Genomic DNA, 22,343 nt, shown 5'->3' on the forward strand with positions numbered 1-22,343 from the left:
CTCTAATCCAGAATTGTAAAGGAGGTGGTCTTTTGATCTCCACGGGATGGCAACTTTATTGGCTATGCATAAGCAGTTTCTAACCAGCTGATCAACCAGGTATTAATGCTCAACCCTTCCATGATCAGCAACCATGAAGTGAGTCATCTGTGAGCAGCAGCAGTCAAGCAGAAGGCTCATCTACCGCTAAATGGCTGCCAGGCCATAGCTCACCCAGAGGGCAAGAGAGACCACAGGGGAAATGATTGCCTCTCCACAGGCTCTTCCCTGACAAGTACCAATTATTTGCCTTGAGATTCAGGGGAGAAAAAATTCTCTCCTGATGTGTGCATGAAAGAGAGCGGCGTTCATTTTCCCAAACACAACTTGGGATCTATATGCATTTGTTCCTCCAACAGACCATGTTTTGACATGGCGTTGAGTCTCCTACTTGCAGCCCAGATGGGATCAAAGCTGGAGGCAATCTAGTTAGACGTGAAGCACGGACTTTCTTTCTGGGCGTTCTAAAGGTTTAAAGACCAATTTCTTAAGGACAGAAAACGTAATGCTCCCGCATCTCCCCCCCCTCCCCAAACTCTCAAGTGTTCAAACCATAGTCCGGCATGGGATAAAGTAAAAGATGACTTAGCTTTAATTTTTTAACGTAAGTTCTTCAATTCTCTTTTTTAACTTGGACAATATACATTCATAAAGAGCCTGGGACAAACTTGATTCACATTCCAGCTTCGTCCGCATTTCCCAGCTCCTCTATGATGTTTTCACAGCTATACAGTAAAGCTAAAGAGATACCTAAGCAACAACTTCCATAGGCGTCATCACAAGTTTTGGAACTCATCCCGGAATTTGAACTCAATCTCATTTTTAAATTATTTCGACCTGTCACTTTACTTGCCTCCTCTAAGCCAAGGTAGGGTGACAGGGACAGTCACAACTCCCTCTGTGTCTGCTTTTTTGCAAATACGAAGCAGTCCATATTCTAGACTCTTATTAATCGCAGTTGGAAAGAAATCCTTTCAGTGCATTAAAGATTAAATATTTGCCTAGGTTCCCACTGCCTTTTTTATTTTTTTTATAAAATGTAAACGATCTAACTCTTATGTAGTTGCTAAACACAAAGCACAAACACACTGGTTATCAGATTTCAAAAAACTATAGTCCTCCCAGCTTGCTTCTCCTGCTGTATGTGGTCCAGGAACATAGATGAAATCTACTTAGAATGGACTATGCCCTCTACACCATGTGTGTATGCGTGAGTGTGTGCACACATGTGTGTTTGAGTGTGTGTGTGTGTGTGTATGTGTGTGTGTGTGTGTGTGTGTGTGTGTGTGTGTACTACTAGTTGGTGCTGGGGATCAGACCCAAGGCATTGCACAAGATAGGCAAACACCCTACCACTAAGCTTTGTCCCCACCCTACACTTTCCCTGTGTATTTTTAAATAGATTACAGGCCAGACATCTTTATCCAGGCATTAATCCTAGCCTTTCAGAGACACAGGCAGACAGATCTCCATGAGTTCCAGCTAGCTAGAGCTACTTAATGAGATCTCCATATCAAACAAACAAAACAAACAAACAAGAAAAAAAACCCCTCACAATTATGGATTTCATTCTCCACTTCACTCATCTAAACTAATGTTTCTATTTTCTTTTCTCTTAGCTTTTTCTTATGTCCAAATTTACATATTCCACAGATTACCTTAGGCTTAACTTTTATTTCCTTATAATTTCAAACTTAAAACTACATGTCAAGTTTTCAGGACAGTTTATGTTTCCCTGTTAACAACTGAATATTTTTTTAAAGAAATTAAGGTCTGGTAAGATGCTTATACACACTTCCACTGGGCAAGCATGAGGGAGACTAAATTCAAGTCCCCAGCAGCCACACAAAATTCAAGGCAGAGCCTGTAACCTCAGGGCTGAGGGCAGCCTAGACAGGATCGCCGGGGTGTGCTGGCAGCCAGCCTCCAAGTTCAGTGAGAGACCCTGTCTCATAGGCATAAGGAAACAACTGATAGAGTAGGACCCCTGATGTCCCCCACTGGACAACATGAGCACAAAGTCAGACACATCCACACACATACATGAGCATACACCACAATAACACACAAAACTAACCTTTGAAAGTTACCATACATCTTGCCTTAACCATCATTTACAAACACAGAAGCTAACAGACAAAGGCTCAAACACTTAGGACCTTTATTAAATAATGTTTTCCTGAATGTCCTTCCAGTTGCCTTCCTGGAACCCAGCTATTTTCCATTATAAACACTGGTACAGCTGAAAGCTGCTCGCTATACAAAATAAGTAAACAACTGTCACTGATAGTTGAAATGGAGCATTTTATGCCACTTTGACATGTTTCATTTGTCATAGTAAAACTTAAGAGAAATGTCTTCAGGTAAACATTCTGTTTTACAGCGGCTCAACCACAAATCTTATGGTTTTTGAGAATCTATTAGTGGCTAGAGATAGTTTTAAGACACAGAGTATTTAGGTACTTATATCTAAAATCCAACAAGGTTGTATGTTTAAAAAAAATTTTTTTAAACAATAATAACAGCCAGCCAAGCTAGAGTAGCAGATTTAATGCCTAAGCCTGACAACATGAGTGTGATCCCAGAACCCATGTACAAAGGCTGGAGTTGGTAGTTCATGTGCATTCCTAGACCTCATATGGTGAGTTGGAAAGTAGAGGCAGGAGGCTCACCCCTAAAGGCTAGAGGCCACAGCAGAACACAGCAGAAGCAAGACACACACATCATCCAAAAAGCAGAAAGTGAGAACCAACTCCAGAAAGTTGTCCACATGCACACCATGACAGTGGAGCACACACACATACACAGAGTAAGGATACATTTAACAAAATTTTAAAAGTCATCAGCATGGATTGAAGTAACCAAAACTCATGTGGGGAGGGGCAGGTAGAGAGGGATGAGAGGAGGAAGGGGAGGGAGAGACACAGAAGAGAAGAGACACCCCGAGACCCTGTCTCAAGTAGTGAAACTTCTACCAAAAGAGATCTGTAGAGAAACAGCAGCTCCCCCAGAGAAGAGTAAGAGAGCACTGGGGGAACTTGTGCTTTGTCTGAAAGTCAGATGTCACCCTACGTTTGATAGGAAATCCAATCATTTCTTCACCTGAAAGCAAGTCTGAGCCAAGGACTTAGCAAGATGTTAATGAAAGAACATGTGGGATCAGGTGCTGAGAGACTTCACAGTTTGGTTGTGTTGTTTTCAGGGTATCTACTGCTCCTCACCTCATCCCCGCAAAAAAATATATAGGCAAGAACACAGGTATAACAACCGATTAGGTAAATTCTCCTTCAGAATGAATTACCAAAGAAATGCCCACATTACCCCCAAATTTTAGCTTCTGTATTTTTATAGAGATGCTTTTTTAAGACTATAAAAGCAAACACTCTCAAACTTAATACTTAATGCTCAATATACCATCAACTCACCAAAACAGAGTTTATAGTCTCTTTGAAGATAACTGTAGACTTTGTTAAATTGGCAGCCAGTATTAAAAACAAAAAGAAAAGAAAAAAGAACTGACAATCAATAGATGCTTTTACAGGTTAAATCTTGTCGAAGGCGCCTTATCCCCCTCAGTACACTTTGATTTATTTAAGCTCACCACATTTCTCTTAAATACACTCCATTAACAAGGGATAGACTGTGATCTTGGGCTGGAGGCAAAACATGAAACACAATCTTTCAAGAACTTCATTCATTCCCTGACCAGGTGTCTTGAGCACACCCAAGTTACTAGTTACTTTGCTAACTTTGCTAAGGTGTTTTTAATTTTATTTTTCCAAATCAATCTGGTATTTTGCTGCAGCCCAGGGTCATGAAACCACCCCAGAGGTCCAAATGGTATGGACCCAAATTCGGACAGCAAAGCAATAAAAAGCTACAGGTAAAATGTGGGTGAGGAGGAGACAGCTAGAAAGACACTTCTGGCCTGGGACCTGGCAAAGTGGACAAGCAACAGGAGGGGCTACAAAAACCAGCGGCTCACGTGAAAATTAGGTGAAAATGAAGCAAGAAACAGTGTTACCTATAAGATTGCAAACATGCCCCACATTTGTTCAAACTGGGACCTCAGATATTAAGTTTTGATCAAATTATTATACATGAGTGAAGACTCCATCCCCCCCCCACACACACACATACATATTTCCCAAGTGAAGACAGAATTTTGAAGGCTGACAGGCCCAGCTTTCAGTGAAAGCCTATTAGTGTGACCCTATCTTTAATCTACAGGCATGATAAAATGTCCCAACATACTCAAACTCAGCTCCAACAGTGACTAATGACCATTAATCCCCCTATCTTTAGTAATCTGGCCCACCAGTCGTTCATCACGTTGACACCTTCCTTTACACACGTGAACAAACTTTAACAGAGAAGGTGAATCAACAAAAAAATCTCAAAGGTATCTGAGGCTGTAAATTAAACTAAGGGGAGAAAAAGAGAGAGAGAGAGAGAGAGAGAGAGAGAGAGAGAGAGAGAGAGAGAGGGAGAGATCAGATGTTAATGTTTCTGATTTGCATCCACAGCTGGGAGTAAGGAGTGGGGAAACGCTCAATCATCTAGATCCACAAACTGAGAAGAAAGGCTGATGTACAGAAAGGGGAAGTTGGAAGTGGGGGAAAAGGCCCCCAAAGAGTTGGTTTAATCTTCTCATCCATCCACTGTGACATAGATGAGATAGCCATGGCTGAAATTTCCATTTCTGTTTTCTTCAAAGGAGTAACAACTTAGCTTGCTTCTTATTTAGCTTTGTTCAAAGGTGCCTTTTAACTTTCAACCAAGGAGCGAGCGGCTCAGGAGCTTACCTACTTTTAGGTATTTATTTACTATCATTTGACTCTTGTGGATTTTTTTTCCTTTCCTTTTTATAGCCTTTTTGCTTAAGTAAAACCTTTCATTCAAACATAAAGAATCACCATAGACCACAACTGTTCAAACCAGCCTAAAATTTATTTCATCCTTACGCAAATTAAGTGACTCTTAACAGTTAGGCCCGGGATGCAACTTGAAGCTCACTCAGTATGTGACTACAGTAATTCCCCAAAGTGCAGTGTGTGTGTGTGTGTGTGTGTGTGTGTGTGTAGGCCTGAAACTGGATCCATGATTGAAACCAGAATCTACCAAGAGGGGAGAAACAAAAGTTGAGTCCATGGTTCAGCCATCTGCAGATGGGAGAATCTTAAGGAGTGAAAGAAAGCTGTTTGCAAGCACCCATACCGTGCCTTCTCTTAGGGCAAAAGGTTTCTTAAATTGCATCTTTCCAACACTTCGTATGCAGTTGCACAACTATTTAGTGCATCCTACAAATACTTAGGCAGCCTTCTGTTCTGTCTTGCCAATGAGGACTACCAGGCAACTTACAGTTCCCTTTCAAAGACTTGTGACCGCCTGTTTTCTGTCTAAACCCAGTCAGGCAGTGGATAGTTTATATCCTACCGTGAGAAGGAGTTATTTCCTCAAGTTTCTTCAGCATCGAATTTAATTACAGACTTTGGTTACATAAAACAACTTCTAACAACCCGTTGAGCTTGGAAGAGGAGGAGAGGGACCTGAGGACCAGATGCCAGATTTCTAGGGAGTGCGGATCACAAGTCCACCCCACCCCACCCCACAGCTCGCCCCTGCACTCCGACACCCTTTAGGGTCCCTCAGACGGATGATACTCTTACGGCTTCCTCCTAAGGGACCAAAACTCAGGGACAACCCGCAGCCTCCCACCCAAGTGCTTAGGCAGTTGCCCAGAGTAAGCTGGGCGTGCCCTGAGCTTGGCCAAAGGCCGAGGTCTACCGAAAGGGGTTTGGGATGTTTCAGGGGAGTTTGGGGAGCTATGCCACAGGGACAACCTCAAATGGTAAACTATACCCCTTTTCCTGTACAAGTTCTGGAAAGGGTCAAGGCCCTCTGGTCTTAGAAGGGAAAGGTCGCCAAGAGTCAGTTCAGGGTTCAGGGTTCAGGGTTCAGGGTTCAGGGTTCGATTATGAAAAGTGGAGGAGATCAAGGGTGAAGAAAGAGGGGGCAGGTTACCTGAACAGAGACATATTAATCCAAAGAGGTAAAAGTGAGCAGGCTCCGCGATCATTGTCCTCGGGTAGGTCCTGCATACACTCTCATGCCAAGAGAACGGAGAAGCGGGGATCTCCAAATTTATGGAAGCCACACACCATACACCCTACACACAAAGGCTTAATATAAGCAACGTGAGTCAATCCGCCAAGAGTTTGCAGGGCAGTTTCTCCTCGACCTTTCCGGGGGCTTGTCAATCCTTCGGAGCCTTTTGCAAAGAAAAACTCCACGGTTTGTCTTCCTTAGCACCGGGTTTCCGAGGAGGCTCTGCCACTTCTAAGGATCATCCAAGGCGAACAACAAAGAGCCGAAACCAAGGAGCAGTTGTGCGGTTTCCTGCCTCCACAGTCCTACACAGCCTCCCGGCGTGCGCCTTCACAGCGTGTGCCCGGGCGCCGCTGCGCGGCGATTGCAAAGTTGGGGTGTGAGAACAGATGAAGAGATGCCCCCAAAAAGTGTTCCTCCGTCTACCGGAGAGACAGTGCGTAGCTGGCCACCCCCCTCTGGCGGCGACTGGAGTCAAGGTAGCGGCAGCAGCTGAGGAGGACAGTCTCGAGGTTCAAGGGGTGCGCCTGGGTGACTCCGCGCGCCAGGAGAGAGCAAAGGGGCGGTACGGCGACAGCGGCTGTCTGGGCGGGCCCTTGTTCCCATCACTCGCGGGATGCGGAGGGCACCGGGGACCGCAACAGAACCGTGGATGTACGCCCGCCTTCCGGGAGCCCCCAGCCCGAGGCAGCACCCAGCATCGCTCCAGGTCCTGCTTCCACTTGAGAACGTGTAACCACCTCTAAACCAAGCTGCTGCCCAAACTTCCCGGGGTGGTTGCTCTCACCCGGTGCTCCGAGAAGCTTCAGAGAGGCAGCTCCGGGCGGCCCGGAGTTGGTGGAGAAGCGGGAGCTGGGGAGGAGGATGCTGCGGGAGCTCGCCCTAGCACCGCCGGGAGCTTCAGCGTCTGAAGTTTCTGCTCTCACGCTGCCTCCTTTCGGCTCGACAGCTTGTGGGTTTCCCCCTCAGTCCCCGCCGCTCCGGGTTTCCTCCCTCTCCAGGCCGGCTCGGGAACCTTTAAAGGGGACGCGCGATCCCTGCCATGCCCTCACTGGCGCTGCTCAGACAAGTTCTGCTGGCTAATATTTCCATCCACATGCCCGGAGTGCCCAACTGCGCCCTCAGGTGAGATTTCAACAACTCAGGAGCTGAAATCTCAACGAATGAGAACTTGTCTTGTGTCTTTTGCCATCCCCGGCTCCCCTGCACCTTTCTCCAAATGGAACCTCCCAAGCCAAAGACTTCAAAAATCCTCCAGGTCCCTCTTAACCTCTTCTTTACCGCTACAGGGGATTGCAACAAACTTCCAAATAACTTCACCCCGCCCCATTCTCATTAAACAAACAAACAACAACAACAACAACAACAAAAACCGGTTTGTTCTTTCAGCAAGGAGGTTTTAGGACAGTGTGAATTATCTGGACTATATCAGTACACGGGTACTCTATTTTTGTTGACATTGCTGAGGGTCCTGGTGAAGGGCTAAATTCTATGAGTGATGGGGTCAGGTCTTGGGGACTACAGTTAGGTTTACAGGAACGTCTCTTCAACTTGTAGTTTGTACTTAGTAGCAAGTTAAAGTGAAAGAAGAGGAACAAATAGGGGAGGCTACATCTAACCTAAAGTTTGCAGTGATGAGCTTTTAGCATTTCAAAATACTGGGCCAACCCAAGTCCTAAGGTCTCAGGTACTTGTTAGCTATTATTCTTGTGACCATACCAACTTCATTCTGTCTTCTGAGAAAAAAAAAAAAATGGGATCTGAAAAAAAAAAAAAACCTTCTTGATTAAGCTAATTATGTCCAAGGTAAAACATGCCCGGGATATTTAACAAACAAGTTTTGGTAAATTCATAGTTTTCTTTCTTTCTTTCTTTCTTTCTTTCTTTCTTTCTTTCTTCCTTTCTTTCTTTCTTTTTAATTACTATTACATATGACACAATGAAAACCATATAGTGTAAGCTGAGGGCTCCATAAATTGTAAGTGTTGCCACTTACAGCTATTGTTTTTTTATTAATAAGTTACCGACTTCAAAGTTATTCTATATGACTCCAAGATGAGTCCTTAGCTCCTTCACCTGTGGTGGGTAGCATTGCCCATAGGACAGGAACAGGGGAGAAGAAACTGGGTTTACTTTTGTGTATAGTATTGTAGTTTTCTAGTTTTCCCTTAATTGAATGCCTGCATTATCTGACTAAACCACAAGTTTAAAAGAAAGCAGTGTGCTCACTCAGGTTGTAGCTACTGTGGCCCAGGAACTCTGGAGCAACTGTCTGTAAAAAGTTACCTGGTTAACAGGGCCTTACCTTTGAAAGTAAAAGAGAATTTAATCCTGAGAAAGCTGACTGAAAACCCAGTAAACAAGCAGAGATAAGTCTTAGACTCTAGCAAGAATCTTTTCAGCAACAAAACCAAGAGTGTGCAGTAAATGCTAAGAGATGTCCATTGATTTGGTACTTGTGAGAAGATATGTGATGAGAAACATAGAAAATAAGTTTTTCTTGGAATAAAATGAACGTTTAAGATAATCTAGGAATAAAAACTAAATAAGCTTAGCATGTTGAAGTGGAGCAGGAGAAAAAGAAAATTCCCCAACTCCCCAGGTTATTTAAGTAGATTTTAAATAAAGATTTTGAAGTTCCATCCAGTGAAGGATATATCTTTTTATTTTCATTCATATGTATATGTGACTGTGTGTGTGTGTGTGTGTGTGTGTGTGTGTGTGTGTGTGTGTGAGAGAGAGAGAGAGAGAGAGAGAGAGAGAGAGAGAGAGAGAGAGAGAGAGAATGTTTGCCTTCTTGTGCAGTGTGGGAGGGTCTTGCACATGCTAAACGCAGGCTCTGACACTACACATCCAGTCTGAGAAAGTAGACCCTGTGCAAACATTCCTAGTACATTGTTTCCAGAGTGCATCTCTCAATCTCCCCAATTTTCCTAAGATCTTTCAAGAGCTCTTTCACCATGAGGGTTAGAGAAATGGCTCAGTGTTAAAGCATGACCACTGCTTTTGCAAGATCCTAGTACCATGATGGACTGGCAACTGTCTATAATTCCAGGTCTAGGCCATCCAATGGCCTCTTCTAACCTCCTCGCGTCCCAGTATACATGTGCTGCATATATATATATATATATATATATATATATATATATATATATATACTCAAATATATATATATATATATATATATATATACTCAAATATATATATATTTGAACAAACACATACACACACACAGATAAAATACAAATAAACGTTTTAAAAGAGTTATTTCAACACTCACCACATTTCCACTGAATTGAAACTATATCAGTACTAACTTCTATCTCTCAACGTCAGTATACTACACCATTAAACTCCTCTGTTCCAGCCTGAAAGATGAAATTGAATAGGGAGATAACACCAAGTACCCACCAGGAGAGAACTAGGACAAACTCTCATGCAAAGTGTTTTCTAAAAGTGTTTGGTCAACTATATCAATACAATTGACATCTAAATTAAGAGGTTGCATGCAGATGGTATTAGGGACCCATGACAGGTGCAAGTCAGAATGCTAGAAGACTTTTTTTTAGCTCCTTTCTTTCACTCACTCACTCACTCACTCACTTTTATTCAAGCACCCGCTGAGCAAATATCTATATGCAAATAAAATATTGATGGGATAAGATGCAAATACAAGCCTATTTCCCAGGCCCTGAGAGATCTCCTTCTTACACAAAGAATAAACCTCAGCAGAAGGGTCAGCTCCAAAATGTAAAAAGCCACAGAGCTGCTGGGGGAGTGGGCAGCTCTCAATATCCCTGGAGATGGAGTTCTCCCAGCAACTTGTCATTGTTGTGTCTTTGTTACTGAGCACTAAGGTACTTGAAAGAATGCACAAAATGATCTCTGTGTGTTCTATGACTAAAACTGAGTGCACGTCTATCACCTACACATGCGTAGGAACACACTCAAGACATGTCCCCTGTAGCTCGTGCATCGACAACAGAACTCCTAGTCATTCTGAATTATTTAGGGGACAATTTGGTAAGAGTGTGTCTTCATTTACATTCAGAAATTAAGTTCTGGGGGCTGGAGAGATGGCTCAGTGGTTAAGAGCACTGCCTGCTCTTCCAGAGGTCCTGAGTTCAATTCCTAGCAACCACATGGTGGCTCACAACCATCTATAATGAGATCTGGTGCCCTCTTCTGGTGTTCAGGCACAGAGCATTGTATATATAATAAAATAAATAAATAAATAAAATTAAGTTCTGATCACTTCAGTGAGAATGTTGGTGGGGAACGCTATAATGAAATTCATTACATTGTGAGCTAGATTAAAAATTTAGGGAGAGAGAGAGAGAGAGAGAGAGAGAGAGAGAGAGAGAGAGAGAGAGAGAGAGGAGAGAAGGAAAAGAGCAGTGGGTTATAAAACTCCATTTGGAGGGTTAGATCTCATAGGAGACTTCTGAACTTCAGGATCTCTCTGAACCTTTTTGAGAAGTTTGAAGGAACTCAAAAATATTGCATTCCAGTAACAGCTTCATGATTAGGGACTTTTGACAGGCAAAATGCCAAGGCTACAGGGATTTCTCATTTCTCTGATTTGATTTTATCTTTCCTGAAGTTGGGGGAGGGCAGTTGCAGGAATTCAGGAAATAACAAAACTCCCAGGGTGTCTCAGGGATCCAAGAGTATTCTGCTCAGGAGGAACAGAGCCCTGAGGAAACTAAGACACAGAACATCTGCCTGTCTTCTTTCCTAGGACGACACCTGAGCATCAGACAGAGCCCAGGGTGCAAGCAGCAACTTCTAGCAGATCTGGGGAGCCACTCTGCCAAAATCTCAAAATCTGCTGCAGGAAAGCCCTGCTGACTACTACAAGATACCATCCCTCAGGAAAGAACAGCCCATTTAGCAATTTTTAGACGAAATTTCTTCAGCGTCTATATACTGTTTGGCATCTAAACTACAAATCCCAAAATGCATATTTGACTGTTTCCCTCAGTTTGGAGACCTAGTCCCATATCAAAGTATAACCATAAATATTATTAATAAAATGTTAAATAAATTCACATTTATTTCTACTTCAAAATATTAAGTCTATTTAGTGTCCTCTATGCATATATAGGGAATATTTTACCTGTAATATTTTGGTGTTTCCCTGTCACTTAGTATAGGTATATCCCCCAAGTCAGATAGGCGTTTGAAGAAAAGATGCTTGGCATCATTTTTTTTTCATTTACTTTAAAGTTCCATAGGACTTTTGAAATGTGGAAGAGACCCTCCTTGACTCCACCGATACGTCCTCCTGTCCCCAGAGCTTTCTAAGGCCTATTGTGTAGGGCTGCTATGATATTCTCTAACGTGCTGTGAAATCAGTGCCACTCTTGTTGCCTCTGAGCCTGTCTGCATGTTGGGGCATTGAAGATAGTCTAAAATTAGGTGCTATGTGGTAGAGCCTGACACCTTGCTTTTCAGCCTCAATGAATCGCATTAAAGCTTGCACCGTTAGTGCTCGCAGATGGCTAGTGTTTGAGGAACACAAATAAGAGCACGTGGGGAAGTATCATTAACCGAGGGAATGGTTTGCGGCACTTTACAAACATTATCTGATCTAATTCTCACGCTGTGAGGTGTTATTACTGCCCCAATTTTGAGATGAGGTTAGGGGAGTGAAAGATTAACTCGGAGTTCAATGGCCCAGAAGCCATGGGCTTATATTTGAACCCAGCTTGTTTTGCACATGGGAAAAACGGGGTCCCATGGAAGAATAAACTTGGGAGACTTTGGATTCGACACATTCTGAGATTCCTCCATGCCTTTAACATGCAAATCAGCATTGTGAGAAAACTTGGGTCTTGGGTAAACATCACTGAGTCCGTAGCATTCAACCATTGCAGGATTGTCCCACACTTGAAAAATAATATTATCCACCTTCCTTTCGGAACTATAGATGTTTGGCATGAAGCCTGTGTTAAAAGGAGCCACACAATCATCCTAACTAGGACAGCACATGAGCTGAAACAACTGTAGCTGTACTTCTGGGTCGTTCTTTATAAAAAGTCACCATCGGAAACCTGTTAAATCCTAAGACAAAGTCTTTGCTCAGCCCCCCCCCCCCCCACCACCACCACCAGTGGTTTCTACCCCACATCCACTTAGGAGTGTGACTCCTTCAGGAAGTATATAAGGCTGGTCACAGGCACGTGGTCCATTCTTTCCGTCTTTCTCAATTCCCACTTTTTCTACTCTCTGCTTACTTTGCTTTACCCCCAAGGTCTCCATGCTAGCGTTAAAGTTAGTAGTCAAACATCTGACTCAGATCTATTCCACTGCTCTGTGTGCAATAGTTACCTTCACAAATCTTTCCATGCACACTCTCCTATCTCTTAGCTTTCAGGGGTATGAAGAGTTCTCAGACGTCCTTTTTTTTTTTTTCTAACAGACTCTTTAAACTTTCATCTTTACACAATAGTTCTCTTACTGTGATGTGTTCTGTTATAGCCATTGTTATTTGATTTCAGGGCACTAATCCCCATCTAAGGTACTACATATTCCTTTTGTTTTTATTGGCTAACATTATCCACATGGGATGTTATAGGAGTCCAAGGATTCTTGACGGTTTTCTCCACACAAATTCCCAGCATTTAAGACAGCGCCTGGTCCTTGACACATGCTCAAATGTTTATCAAATGCTTGTATGAATGGGTTTATTTCACTGTGATTAGATTGTTTTGAAAAAATATGCACCTCTAATGAACTTATTTTTAATATTTCTAAACATTGTTTCCTCGAATATATAGTTTAATCATTTATCTAGTTCAATTTACCACTCAGTGGGTTTCCATAGGGGCAGGATTGAGTTCCTGGCTGCAGAAGGACTTGTGTATTTAGAACACTATATTTGAAAGCAAAGAATCTGGAACTGTTTACCAAAACTTAAAGAATGTAATGTTAAAGCCTTAAAGGTTTACTTTCTCACTAATGAGCATTCTGAAACTGAGAGTAACATTCCCTAGGAAATGCCTCACCTGCCCTGGGCTGATGGTCCTGGGTTCTTTAAGAAAGCAGGCTGAGCAAGCCACAAAAAAAAAAAAAAAAAAAAAAAAAGCCAGTAAACAGCACTCCTCCATGCCCTCTGCATCAGCTCCTGCCCCTAGGTTCCTGCCCTGTTCATTTCCTGTCCTGACTTCCTTTAATGATGAGCAGTGACATGGGATAAGCAAAATTAATTTCTTCTTCCCAACTTGCTTATGGTCAAGGGGTTTTATCACAGCAATAATAAGCCTACCCAGACAAACAGCCTAGTAAAAAATTCCTAATAAAAAATCTGTATGTTCAGAATATTAAGTTATTAGATATTGCACCCTGTGTATGAAATAATGAGTTTTGCATAGTTCTCATTCCCCCTTCATACCTAGGGGCTAGGTTAGGTTGGTTCATTGGTTGGTCTGGGCATAAACCATTCCAGTGAAAATTAAATAGCACTATCTGCTTGTGATAACTTTCTATATCTAAACACATTTAATCTCAAGCAGAAAGCACTATTGGGTCAGTCCCTGATGTCACTCCCCTTTGTGCTGGAAGTGACAGAGAATGCTCACTTAGGAGGCTGAACTTAGCTTTAAAGCCTCATTGTCTGACCTGATAGCCCTGACTTTTACTCACACCCCAGGCTTTGAGAGACAAATACAAGTTATTGATTAAGAGAGCATTATTTGAACAGATCTCATTGTAGGACAATACTATCAGGGTAGAACTTTTGTCTAAAGATATAGTTTTGTTTTGGGACTCCGTATGAGAAAGTGACTCTGCAGTGCACGAATCTTCAGTTCTGCTCCATATGGAAGTTTAATTTTGTATTTGGAGTGTTCAAAGTGACTTAATATTTTTTTAAACCTAATAATGTCATATAAAAACATATATTGATTGTGTGAAGATATCCAAATAATATGGGAAAACATTAAGAGAGATTTGTGTATATATAACATAAGATTTTTTCTGTCTTTTAGTTTCTCACTCCCAGATATATCTAGAACTGAGCATCCACTATTCTAATCATGAGTTAAAATTCTCTTCAATTGGGATCATAGTTAACAGCTGCACAGCTCACTGCCATACCCCCAAAGTCTTGCAACTTGAACACTATTTTGTAAGTAATTTACATTATGTGTAATTCTGCAGATGTGTTTTTACAGAACTCTTTCATGTTTTTGAGTTTTCATTGGTTCAAAAAAAAATCTTTTCAGGAAATGTTTATAGGACTGAGGTGCATATGTTGAGTTTAGGCCTTGTTTCCTATGTTAAGTATGTTTAGTCCCACCTGCTGATATGTTTATTCTGAATATTTTACCTAGATCCTAACAGTTATTTTAATGACTTCCTTAAGGAAGTACTATGTTAACTAGAAAAACATCTTGAGATGTACTGGAGTTTTCTATTTAGAGGTTATTTTCCAGCTTAGTAAACACAAAATTGGTCTAAATATTTAATGTAACAATAGCGTTGGAAAAGGGTATATCCAAGTTTATCATAAATAACAGTAACAACAGTGATAAATAATTCATTAAAGCGTAGTATCATGATAATTTGAAAGTTATTTATTTTATAGCCTATTAGTCTGTTCTCTTCTATGGCTTATGGAAAAATGGCTTCACATTTAGAAAGCTAAATTGGGGCTTTGGGATTTAATAGCTGCCTGGTGTGATTGAGGACTCAGGTTCTAAATATGGAGGTGCTTATTCTTGTGGACAAATACTGAATCCACATCCCACAATTGTCGCCGGGAAACCAACTGCTGCTGAAACCCACATGAAATGTCAAACTACTGTCTTAACAACATGGATAATTATATATTTCCCCTCGAGTTTAATCACCCCCTCTCCAGTATCCTGGACACATTCCAAGAGAAATCATCCAACTCCATTATTGTAACCAAAAAGTCTTTGTTGATTTGATCTAATCTCATCTTCTCAATTTCCTATCGTTATATATCGCCTTAAAGCTGCTTTATTTCACCTAGAAGATAGGATTTCACCAGTACAGTACATATCTTATTACATTTTTTAATCACATGTGTAATTTTTAAACGAAAGAGACATTTGTTGCAGTTAGCAAAGCAACTTTGTCACCAGAAACATACAAAATTATTTCACTTATAGAGAAATTTCTAAATAGTACTTTATACTTACAGTGTTAGAATAGTTAAACTGGAAGAGAAATACCACTAAGCTTCCATGCTCACAGCGTGACAAAAACACTGTTAGAAGCACATTCTAGAAGTTGTACATTTTGCATTCCTTTATTTAGATGGCAGTGGGTCCTAGAGAGACTTTAAGTTATTTTACTTCATAACATAGAGATGAAATACTTTAGGTCATTTGGAAAACAAAAGAAACAAAAATTTATAATGATCACTTTGAATACAATCAGGTGTGCAATCAGCATATTATGTGAAATGTTCTTACTTTGTGGAATGACAGACAACAAACTGCTGTGAGTAGATTGGAGTATAAACAGTAGTAGGGCTCTTGTCTAAAATAAACAATGCCCTGGCTATTATCACTTACAAAACACAGACACACATGCACAAAACACACATACACAGTTACTATGAAATGACAACTTTCTCTCACATATATGGTAATTTTCATGTTATAAAACAGTCTTCAATACATGAATCAAAAATGTGAAATAATTCCATAACATAAATGTGTTAAGTTAAATGCAACTGATCATTCATTGCTAGATAGTGAATTTTTTTCAGTTGACTGTTAAGACTCACAGTATCTGATATTGAAAGTTATGTAAGGATGCTGCTTTTCCAGTTAAATTGTGAGAGAACTTCATTTAACATGCAGACTCAATGTTGATGAAACATGCTTACCATTATGCAAACAACATACCAAGTTACTCCAATGTTTGGAGTAAATGTTCCAATCATTAATTTAAAATTAAGCCTCCCATGCAATATGCATAGGAGAAAAGACAGCAGACAACTATGAAGAATTACTAGAATTCTGAACTGGAAAACTTTTTCTTTTCCCTAAGGATTATCACATGTTTGTTCAAGGGAAGCCATTTGTTTTCCTTACAAGCAATTAATAAAGCAAAATGTTTGTATTTCACAAGTGTGCTTGAATTTCACACTTCTTGCTATTTAACACCAGAAAGTAAACTATTATTTTAGGAGGGGCAATAAATCATGACATCAAGCCTTTTTTTCCCCCCTAAATGATACCTTTTGGAGAAACTAAAAATTTAAAAGTAATTCATTATTATTGCTAATTGTTTCTTTTTCTTGGGCACATGTATTGTTCAGTACTTGGTTAAAATAATTATTGTCAGAAAGCATTGTATGACTGCACATGAACACAGTAGTCAAAAAGAAATCAGACTAGAAGCCCATGTTCATCGTGGCTTCGCTAAATCATGTGACTTTAGCTAACATCCCCTATTTTTTTATTTTCCTCTAAATTCTACATGTGGCCTGCCATACAATAGGAATTAGAAAGACTTAATTATCTTTCCTTTCTTGTTGCACTATGAGCCATATCCTTAAAGAAATTAAAGAAAGGGCCAATACTTCAGTGGCCGAAGAATAATGCTGAAATTCTTGGGGTGAGTTATTTTGCCACTCTTTTAAAAATTACATGTTTGTCTGGAAAGTCCATCTGTTTTAAATATTGGTGAGTTCTTGTCAGTTCCGCTTAACTCACACTGAAATGTAAAGAACGTCGAGGAAAATCTAATAAGCCAGATTATTCGCAACACTAACATTTTATATCTTGCTCCACTTACTGTTTCTAAACCATTAGAATTCTTGAAAAGGCATTAATAAATGGAAGGCTTTTTGACATATATGCTTCCCTTAAAGCGTCATTTGAATGTGTCTTTCAGATGGAAGCCATGTGATTAACATAGGAAACCAAACCGGAAGTCTTGCTATACACAGTCTTCCCCCTTTAACTATACTCATTCTTTTTTTAAAAAAAGATTTATTATTTATTTATTATCATGTTTACAGTGTTCTGCCTGCATGTACACCTGCAGGCCAGGAGAGGCCTTCAGATCACATTATATAGATGGTTGTGAGCCACCATGTGGTTGCTGGGAATTGAACTCAGGACCTCTGGAGGAGCAGTCGGTGCCCTTAACCTCTGAGCTAGTCCACTATACTCATTCTTTAAGTCTCAGATCAAAGTCCCCGCCTCAGAAAAACCAACGTTAGACCTGTCATTTAAGGGCTAGCCCAACAGGTCATGTTTCTGTGGAGTATGCTGCTAAAACAAGTTGGGCCATCTGTCCACAGCACCAGTCACAAATAAATGCTCTCAAACCCTATCTTTTCACCTTGCCTTTTTCTCTAAGTCCTGTAAATGCCGCTGTGTATTTAGTGACTTCCAAGGCTATTATTGTAAGCATGACTTTGCTTACAATTCTGCATAGCAAACAAAAGTTTGAGGGGGGGGGATAAAGGTCTCAACTAAATGGAAGAAAAATGTATTTTCCAGTGTATAAGACTTTTTAATCCCTTCCCCCCCCCCTAAAAAAAAAGTACATGCCAAAGTCAGGAGTAGTCTTATAGCCTGGGTACTTACCTGAAGCTTGCTTCCCCTTGCTTCCTATGTCTGGTGTATATAGTGGGGGCAATTCCCCCACTCTGTGGGAGGGAGAATGTGAAGCAGGGAGGTGCAAGCTGCACACATCTTCCTGAACCTTGTGGAGTAGAATGTGAGAATGGATTGGCTCTCCACTAGAATCTGCCCACTTTGGGTCGAGTGTGGGAGTGTGGAGCACACCTTAAAGGGGTAGTGTAGGCTGGCACTGCCGGCATTTAATAATGTGTCTGGGCTGTCTGTGCCCTGCCTGCAAATAGACACATGCCAGAGTCTGCTGCACAGGCTGTGCGCTGGAAGAGGTAGTCTTATATTGTAAGTATATTCCAAGTTCTTTATTTTAACTGGAAATGTTGGAGGTTGTCTTATATGCTGGAAATATGGTATGAAGAAATTCTACATGAAGGTTTTTTGACATCTGGCCATCTACTGTTTCCGAAGAGAATCTAACATTGTGACTTCTAACTGCATATAAGTTTACTATTTCAGTGCCCTCTCTTGTGGGTGATTCTACACGTACCTGCATCCCATTGGCACTTTGCAGTACATGGACATGGTTGTAATCGTCACAGCTGGGTGATGTGGAATCTGGCTATGGTACTTAGTGTGAAGGCAAGGATTACTGTTAAACATCTTGTATCGTGCAATGCAGCTCTCACCCACTACAATGGATGACCATCCCCAATATCTAAGTGTCCAGATTCGTAACTCTGCTCTTGTCTAACGTTCATACCCACTGGAGACTGTTTTCAATGTTCTATTGGATATATATTTTAGGAGTGAGTTACTGTTAGATTCTGCAGTTATTTGTGCCTACTGAACGGGAGAATACTATGAATAATACACATGGATTTCAGTAAATTATCAAAAGCTAATGTATCCTAATAATTTGTATCCAAGTTTTTCAAAGAATTATGTTATATTACTTCCAAAAAGAGGCATCTCTTCTTTCTTTTTTTCTTTTTAAAAAAGATTTATTTATTTATTATGGTGAGTAGTGTGGACTTGATATTATGGAGTCTTAAAAAAACTGGTTCTTGTGTGGATGATGATCTCTGTGTGTGTGTGTGTGTTTGTGTATGTGTGTGTATGTGCAATAAATGTAATATGGTAGAGAAGGTGCCTTTGCAACTATTATTTTAGTTAATTACAGGGTAAATGAGTGTCTCAGGGAACTTAAATCTGGAGTATTGAGTGTTTACTTAAACTGCTGTTTGGAAAATGTGCAGTATTGGGCATATATGTAAAATAAAGATTGTGCTGGTGCTAAGATAGTATTCTTATATAAAAGAGAATATACAGTGCAATCTACTTTGATTCCCCCTGAGACATACGGACAAGCAAACATGATTCTAATTTAAATGTGATATGTCATTATATTTTCCCAGTTTTTAAACAGGAAGACAGTCCCTGATTACCATCTACAATAAAAATAGTGATCATATAAATAATAGATATGTAGGTGATAAAAAAAAGTTCTAGTTATTTTGAAACTAGCCAAGGATTAACTTTCCTAAATTAGCAACATTGATGTTTAATGTTTCCTAAATTAGCAATATTCCTTTGGCTAATGAGAAAATCCACTTACATATTATTTCATTACAAGTCCAGAGATGCACGACCCCATTTATACACAGTAGAAAAGGAGAAAGAAAGGCTGTATCAGGGTATATGCAAAAGTGTCATGAAATGAATTTTCTAAATGCTTACCTGTTTACGAGAACATGAGGCCTAAGGGGAAACAGTGCCTTCTAGAAAAAAAGATGCTCTCCTCAGTGTGGCTAGCAGCTTAGCAACAGTGAATGCAGAGACTCTGGTTGCCCAAGATGCTGAGAGTCAATGAAGAAGAAGGCCCAGCCCTAAAGTCATTTATACTACCCTTGCTAAGGCAACACTGAAGACAGGGTTGCATGTATGTGTATGTGGGGGGTGGGGGGGTGGGACCTATGTAAAAGCTGGAAGACAGTAGAAGGATAGAGAAATCCCATCCTCTAGGCCTGGCAAATGCAATAATGGACTCAGAGAGCTGCGATTACTTGCCCTGGACATGTACCTGACAGGCCCTCTCAACAGTCAGGCACAGATGGGCCATGGGGTCATGGGTCCCTGTCCCTTAACTGCTCAACTAGGCTCCTCTTGGACAGGAAGTGCCACTGTCTTCAGCTGTGTGCCCACTAGGCTTTAATGGCTATCTTTAATCCCAAAACCACACAGATGGGCCTGCTCAGAGGCAGAGGGACACACAAAGCAAAAAGGCTTCTTTGTGGGGGAAATATGTAAGGAAATTAGAGATGGACAAAGGAAGGAAGGAAATGAGAGAGAGAGAGTGAGGGTGGGAGCAGTTGGAATATGCACAAAGTGGAAAGAAACAAATTAGTAGTTTAAGTCTGAGAAGAAAAGAGATTCTCTGACCTTATGACAACTTGAGTCTTACATAAACAGTAAAGAAATATGTTTCCTGGAAGAGGAAATATATTGCTTCATAAATTGGGTTTTAATCAATAGTTTCCTCATATTATTAAATTATTTCTAACTTTCGGAGTCAATTTTCATCCATCCATTATAAAATCATGTTTAAAAATAAAAAATATAATGAATGGAGGCTAAAGTATTAAACTCAAAATGGATCCATAAATAGATGCATACGTAGTATAAATACTGGTGAAGCATCTACTTACAAAATTTTAAAGAAGAGGTGTTCATTTTGATCAAAGAGAATTTTCTCCCTACCTGACTATCAAAGGGGCATGGATAGAAATTACTTTCTAATATTGGGAATTGGTGCTTTTTAAGTTTTTCTTAAAATTAAGAAACAATATTTTTTCCATTTAACTGTCTTGCTTTTTCAAGCATGGTCTGTTGGGCTAATATGAGATAATGAATTCACTGTAGCTATGATAAATTATCAAAATTGTAATTTCAAGCTCAAGGTACTTGCACACAGTACATGGGAACAGTAGGAGACAGTGTGTTTTATGAAAGTCTGCATCTTTGTTCACAAAGAGACTTCCTCTGGGAAAAGCTCGGGGGTGGGAGTGTTAGCAGTCAATGCGCTGTTGCCCTCTGCTGGATGGATAGAGCATGACACATATAAATTTCTCTCCTTAACTATAGAGAGTAAAATTTCCAAGGGGGGGTTGTGGGTAGAAAAAGATAATAATGTGTTAAAATATGGAGATATAAAATTCTCTTAACACATTTCAAAACTTAAATTTTGTTATTTATGTTTAATTGTTGTGGGTTTTTTTTTTTTGAGCTGAAAATCTGGTTATTTTATTATGTTAAGTCAATGTAGTCTTAAAGAATTAGTGTAAAACCCAAGGTGTCTAGAGATTTGGAGGTCTTTAAATGGGATAGGTCTTACCTCCTCTTAATAATTAGCACATGTTTGTAATGCATTGGTTTCAGTATGTAAATAAGATTTGTAAGAGTCACCTTACTAAGCAAGTAAAACAATATATGTAGTATATATTTAGTAAAATATTAGTCTTTTAGCAATGAGGTAAATGACACTTTGTATAATTTTAGGCATTTTAAAGCCTTCTTTATATGCTAGTCACATTTCGCTGAGGAAAAACCAATACTGGTTTATAACTGTTATAAATATGTATAATTGGCTTATAAATTCTTCCATAAAAATAGTGATAATGGTCCAAGTAACATAAAATGCGTAGACTGATGAGCCTACCTGGTTTTATTGTAGCACTGCATGCTGCTTTAGTGGCTGGTCACATTCATCCCAGAAGCACTTTAAAGACACTAGTTCTGCCACTCACGGCAGAAGACACATTCCGCGAAGACAGACTTGTTGGTTTCTCTAAAAACATAATTGGTTGGCAGGTTGGAGAAAAAGCTGCCATCGTTGCTTTTTCTCGTGTCTGAAGCTTTGAATCTGGGGTTTTATGTTTTAGATACTTTCTCCCAGTGTTATATGTACTAAAATAATCTGGTTTTCATTTCTCAGAATGAATTGCCTTGCGCAACCTGGGTCAGGGCTCTCTGTCATGAGGTTGTATGCAGTCCACGCGCTCTGTGATCTCATTCAACCTCAGAAGCTGCGCCCATGGTGAATCAAGAGGCCTCCTCCTGGCTTCTCCGCCCTATCAACTGCCAATCTTCTAAATAATGTTAGAACCAAACAGTTCTTAAGAATTTGTTCTGCATACTCATATCTCAAACTTCGCATGAATGTACTTCAGTCTAAGTCTTACAGTCTGTGCTACTAGACACATTGAATGGAAATGACTCATCTTCTAAAATATCATTATTATGGAAAATAGGTGTTTTCTTCTCACTATACAAATGAGTTAACAGAAGCGTACTTTACAGTATTTGACAATAAATCCTCATAAAAGCAGTAGAAATAATTTTAACGTTTCTACCTTGGGAGTCAGAAAGAGGAAATTAGGTTCGGAGAAATAGGTGACTCACCTACATTCACAGAAGTTGGTATGTCTACCAGGAAAGAACTCCTCTAAGTGTGTGTGTGTGTGTGTGTGTGTGTGTGTGTGTGTAGAGAGACAGAGAGAGACAGAGAGAGAGAGAGAGAGAGAGAGAGAGAGAGAGAGAGAGAGAGAGAGAGACAGACAGACAGAGAGA

At 40.3% G+C, this 22,343-nt stretch overlaps 1 protein-coding gene across 7 annotated transcripts in view; it reads right to left on the reverse strand.

Annotated features, from left to right (window-relative positions):
- Nucleotides 1-22,343, reverse strand: part of ROBO1 (roundabout guidance receptor 1) — a 994,953-nt gene that overhangs the window by 376,784 nt on the left and 595,826 nt on the right. The window contains exon 1 of one of the 7 annotated variants that reach the window (XM_084802515.1): nucleotides 6,064-7,439. The exons of the other annotated variants lie outside the window; for them this stretch is intronic. Within the exon in view, the coding sequence (XP_084658641.1) occupies nucleotides 6,064-6,118 (55 nt within the window). The 5' untranslated portion in view covers nucleotides 6,119-7,439. Of the gene's footprint in view, nucleotides 1-6,063; nucleotides 7,440-22,343 lie in introns of those variants that run through there. 7 annotated transcript variants of the gene reach the window in all.

The sequence above is a fragment of the Acomys minous genome (genome assembly GCF_964271855.1).
Source record: "Acomys minous genome assembly, chromosome: 11".
Taxonomy (NCBI): domain Eukaryota; kingdom Metazoa; phylum Chordata; class Mammalia; order Rodentia; family Muridae; genus Acomys; species Acomys minous.